Raw genomic sequence first — 5,000 nt, forward strand, 5'->3', positions numbered from 1 at the left:
CGCACTCCGACGAAGGGTAAACATCATCGTCATCCTCACCATCTTCACAAAAACTTCATCTTTATACAAAAAAATCTATTGATCATGCTAATTCTATTCACATAGCACTTAAGAGCTTCTACTAAATTGAAACAATAAGGAGACATACAAAAGAATAACAGCCAGAAAAAAAGCACCTTTGGGAAGGTCAGTAGTGATTTACGAGTCACTTATGAAACTTGTATGAAATCTTTTAATCAGAGAGCTTTTGAAGTGTAACCTGATGCCTTAGTATCAGAAAAATCTCAAAAGCCTTCATGGATCAACGTGGCTTTTCAACACAGTGCACACTCACTCACTTGCATTGCACACTCATACGCATAGACACACACACACACACACACACACACACACACACTGTAGTCCATTAGTCTGTCAGTCTTCAGTTCACACTGGTTGCTGGAGGCAATACACAGAATGGAGAAGTAATTATACACAAACACCAGTGTGCACAGACCGCCTCAGACCTTATTAATTAACCTTCATCCTTCATCTGTGTGTGTGTGTGTGTGTGTGTGTGTGTGTGTGTGTGTGTGTGTGTTATTAATTACCCTGTCACCGATGGCCTGTGAGAGTTAAAGACAGGCAGCTCAGTCTCCAGGTGGACGTGCTCAGCGATTGGTTCGTTGTGAGCACGTGCAGTAACACTGCTGACTCCTGCCTCTTTGAGCGGAGCTGCCTGGAAACGCATAATTGGGTCTGATTATTGCACTAATCGTTTCACTGCGATGATCATCAGCTTGGCTAGAACTCTGAGTGGTTCTCGTCATCTGGGTGCGTGCACACTTGTGTGTGTGTGTGTGTCTGGCCTGGCTCTGGCTGTCAGACAGATTCAGAGGCAGATAGAAATCTAACAGGCCTGTGTTTGATTTCCCCCCCCCCCCCCTTCTCATTAAAATAGTCCAGAGTATGGGAGGTAAATCATCGGGTTTGTGGAGTATGTGTGTGTGTAGGTGGGTGGGTGTGTGTGGGTGTGTGTGTGTGTAGGTGGGTGGGTGGGTGTGTGTGTAGGTGGGTGGGTGGGTGTGGGGGGGTGTTGGGGGGGGGGGCTGCAGTTAGTAACAGCCCACATCTGGTCCCAACATGTGTTTGTGAACAGGAAGTAGGTGTAGGGGTAGAGGTCAGGGGTCATGGAGTGTTTCCTGTCAAAGTGACTGCTCCTGATAGATACTTTATCCTCCACAAATTACCACTGCTCCCCCCTTTAATTAACCGATCTGTTTTCATCATCACGCCATAGCCTCTCTGTCCCTCTCACTCCCTTTTTTCTCTCTCGCTTTCTCTCTCACTCTGTTCATTTGTTATTCTGTCTTGTTTGTCGGCCGATGATGTATCTCATTGTCATTTTTCTGCCTCAGTTGCCCTCAGTTCAGCCAGTCTCATCATGTTTGCTTCTTTCTTTGTCAGTCTTTCTCAAGTAATGTTACTGTGTGTGTGTGTGTGTGTGTGCGCGTGTGTGTGCGCGTGTGTGAGAGAGAGAGACAGGGAGAGAGGGAGAAAGAGAGAGGGAGAGAGAGAGAGAGAGACAGAGAGGGAGAGACAGAGAGGGAGAGAGAGAGAGGGAGAGAGAGAGAGAGAGGGAGAGAGAGAGAGAGAGAGAGAGAGAGAGAGAGAGAGAGAGAGCACTTCTGCATGTGTATGTGCAAATCCTGCCCTTTATTCTCAAATCCAATATTTCCTGCTCTACAACCTATTGTTAATCACAGAGCCTAGATTTAAAGATATTCTCAGGGGCGTTTATCTAAACTCCCCTACAATTTAGACTTTCTTTCTCTCCATCTCTCTCTCTCTGAGACGGTAGGTGATGTGTATTTTTGGGGAGTTGACGAGAGAGACTTCCAGGCCCATAATTAGTACATCACTTGTAATGCAGTTCTCTAACCCATTTCCTCTAGGTTTTGTGTTTGTGTTTCAGCCAATGTGCCTGTCTCTCCCATGCCCTCTCACTCTTGTGTGTGTATGTGTGTGTGTGTGTGTGTGAGAGAGAGAGAGAGAGAGAGAGAGAGAGAGAGAGAGATAGATAGAGAGAGAGAGAGAGAGAGAGAGAGAGAGAGAGAGAGAGAGAGATCTCAGAGATGGGGAACGGCCAGTTTGGCAGTTTTCTGCTCTCACTGTCAGCTAAATATTTGCCCTATTAGATGAATATGAGATAAAGCAAGAAAATAAACAAAAGAATGAGACAAGGTCTTCCACTGGGGAAAGAGAGAGAGAAGAAAATAAATGAGAATGAGACAAGCTGTGTAAATGCCCTACTGTCAGCTCTGTCAGGCTCACACACACAGACCCACAGACAACTTCATAGCATAGGCCTGCATAGACACAGAGATACACACATATTTACACACAAACACACACAGATGCACAAACAATGCAAATACATTCATACTTCCATTCATGCACATCACAATGTGTTTCTGTAGCAACATTAAATGTGGTTTTGCTCATAATTGCCTTTGTCAACCATTTTGTGAACTCAGATAATATATTATTAATTTATTATCTAACTAATAGCAGCTACAATTAATAAGGCATTGCTTTCGAACATGGAGTGTAATGGAGTTCAAACTCATATTTCCAGCGCAACATAAAGGTTATTTTTTGTTTATTTTGCGGTTTTTTGTTCCTCATGATTGATAGGTTGAATGACAGCCATTTTGTGGGGGACAAAGCTGTCACTAATCAGGGGTCACATGACATTGAGGAGGAGGAAGGGGAGGAGCATGGGGCAGAGGAAGAGGAAGCAGAGCATAGCGACGCTGTTGGCAAGCTCGGTATTAAGGCTCCGCCGAACAACCTGGGTGATGGCATCACGGATGACCTAGACTTTGATGGGCCAAACCATCTGGATATGAACTGCAAATCTTCACCACAGAGGTGATTTTCTTCACACACAAACACACATATGCACAAAGCCATTCTAAACATACATTTAGAAAAAATGAATTACTAAGTTCATTCAGATTTCTGTTGCTGTCATACAAAGACACACAGACACATAATTTTGTAATAGATATGCCATGACCGTCGGCTTCCTCCAGGTTTGATGAGGATGAAGAGGATGAAGAGCATACCGGTTTCTCTACACTTGATCACATCCGCCATTTCAGCATGGAAGAGACAGAGCTCAGCGATGGTGATGTCACTGGATTTGGCTCCGCCCACTTGACTGAAGCTGTAAAGCAACCACTGTACAGAAAATCGAAGTCACAGGTATTGTCACGGCAACATGCGTAGGCAGATATTTTAAATAAAGAATTGCTTCTTATATATTTTACCAGGCTGTCAGAAGTAAGCTACTTCCAAGAATCAATCTCAGTTAGTAATATGCCCCAAGATAATTATCCAATCGGACTGTACTGTAAGGTTTAATTAATTACTTATCATATGTTACTAATTAGTTCATTAATAATTACTGTTGTTATTATGAGGCAATTAGAGTGTAATTAGTGTTGTCTGTGTGACCCCAAGCAATCTGTTGGGAAATAGCTTTTATCTTTGGAAAATTTGTGTGCATGTGTGAGAGAGAGAAAAAGAGAGAGAGAGACAGTGAGTGTGTGTGTGTGTGTGTGTGTGTGTGTGTGTGTGTGGATGCTATGATGCTGTCTGTGGGTCTGTCTGAATGGGTGTTTGTCTCTGTATCTCTGCAGGCTTATGCTATGATGCTGTCTGTGGGTCTGTCTGAATGGGTGTTTGTCTCTGTATCTCTGCAGGCTTATGCTATGATGCTGTCTGTGGGTCTGTCTGAATCGGTGTTTGTCTCTGTATCTCTGCAGGCTTATGCTATGATGCTGTCTGTGGGTCTGTCTGAATGGGTGTTTGTCTCTGTATCTCTGCAGGCTTATGCTATGATGCTGTCTGTGGGTCTGTCTGAATGGGTGTTTGTCTCTGTATCTCTGCAGGCTTATGCTATGATGCTGTCTGTGGGTCTGTCTGAATGGGTGTTTGTCTCTGTATCTCTGCAGGCTTATGCTATGATGCTGTCTGTGGGTCTGTCTGAATGGGTGTTTGTCTCTGTATCTCTGCAGGCTTATGCTATGATGCTGTCTGTGGGTCTGTCTGAATGGGTGTTTGTCTCTGTATCTCTGCAGGCTTATGCTATGATGCTGTCTGTGGGTCTGTCTGAATGGGTGTTTGTCTCTGTATCTCTGCAGGCTTATGCTATGATGCTGTCTGTGGGTCTGTCTGAATGGGTGTTTGTCTCTGTATCTCTGCAGGCTTATGCTATGATGCTGTCCCTGGCTGATAAGGACCCGCTACCTGCCACGCCACATGCCACCTCCATATGGCATGCTCTTGGTCGCACGGCCGAATCCAACGCCATCCAGTCTCTTAGTCATGTATGATGGCCCCCAATGCCTATGCCAGTGACCTCCCAACCATGACCTATGACCTCTGACCCCAAACACAGGCACTAGGACCAAACTACTGGCCTTGACTGGGCAGATAGAGAACCATATTCCCTGGGGGATAGAGTGCTTTGTTATTGTGAAACACTATTGTCATGGTCCGTGGTCCACACACACACACACACACACACACACACACACACACACACACACACAATCGATATACAGTAATTTTACTCCCTTAAATAACTTGACAAATTATTGATTGATTTTATTCAAATTATTGACTTTTAATGATGGTAATTTACAATGACACATAATGATTATGATAATGAAAGCATTAATAATAATCATATTTATTCTGTCCAGGTTTTGCACAGCAATGTCAGCTGGTGTTTCAAGGGATAGGTTGTTATTTCATTGTAGAGATTTGTGTGTTGAATATCTCCAGGTTGCCTGTTTAGAACTGTTGGAGGCCTCGTACAATCTCCTAAAGAGTCTTCCAAATGAAAACAATGATCACAACAACAGTATCTGTGAATGTATGCGGCCAATTACACACTTTGTTACACAAAAAATACAACCATGATCAATCAGATACACACAGAATTTCAA

The 5,000-nt window shown here is 43.8% G+C and overlaps 1 protein-coding gene across 5 annotated transcripts in view; it reads left to right on the forward strand.

Moving 5' to 3' along the window:
- Positions 1–5,000, forward strand: part of LOC113568060 (MDS1 and EVI1 complex locus protein EVI1-A) — a 29,692-nt gene that overhangs the window by 22,494 nt on the left and 2,198 nt on the right. For all 5 annotated transcript variants that reach the window (XM_081708990.1, XM_081708994.1, XM_081708991.1 and 2 more), the window contains exons 12-15: positions 1–16; positions 2,677–2,913; positions 3,078–3,249; positions 4,254–5,000. The exon at positions 1–16 is cut by the window's left edge and continues 129 nt beyond it; the exon at positions 4,254–5,000 is cut by the window's right edge and continues 2,198 nt beyond it. In XM_081708990.1, the coding sequence (XP_081565116.1) occupies positions 1–16; positions 2,677–2,913; positions 3,078–3,249; positions 4,254–4,382 (554 nt within the window). In that variant the 3' untranslated portion in view covers positions 4,383–5,000. The remainder of the gene's footprint in view (positions 17–2,676; positions 2,914–3,077; positions 3,250–4,253) is intronic.

The sequence above is a fragment of the Electrophorus electricus genome, unplaced genomic scaffold, assembly GCF_041902795.1.
Source record: "Electrophorus electricus isolate QZ-2024a unplaced genomic scaffold, ASM4190279v1 Scaffold234, whole genome shotgun sequence".
In the NCBI taxonomy this organism is placed as follows: domain Eukaryota; kingdom Metazoa; phylum Chordata; class Actinopteri; order Gymnotiformes; family Gymnotidae; genus Electrophorus; species Electrophorus electricus.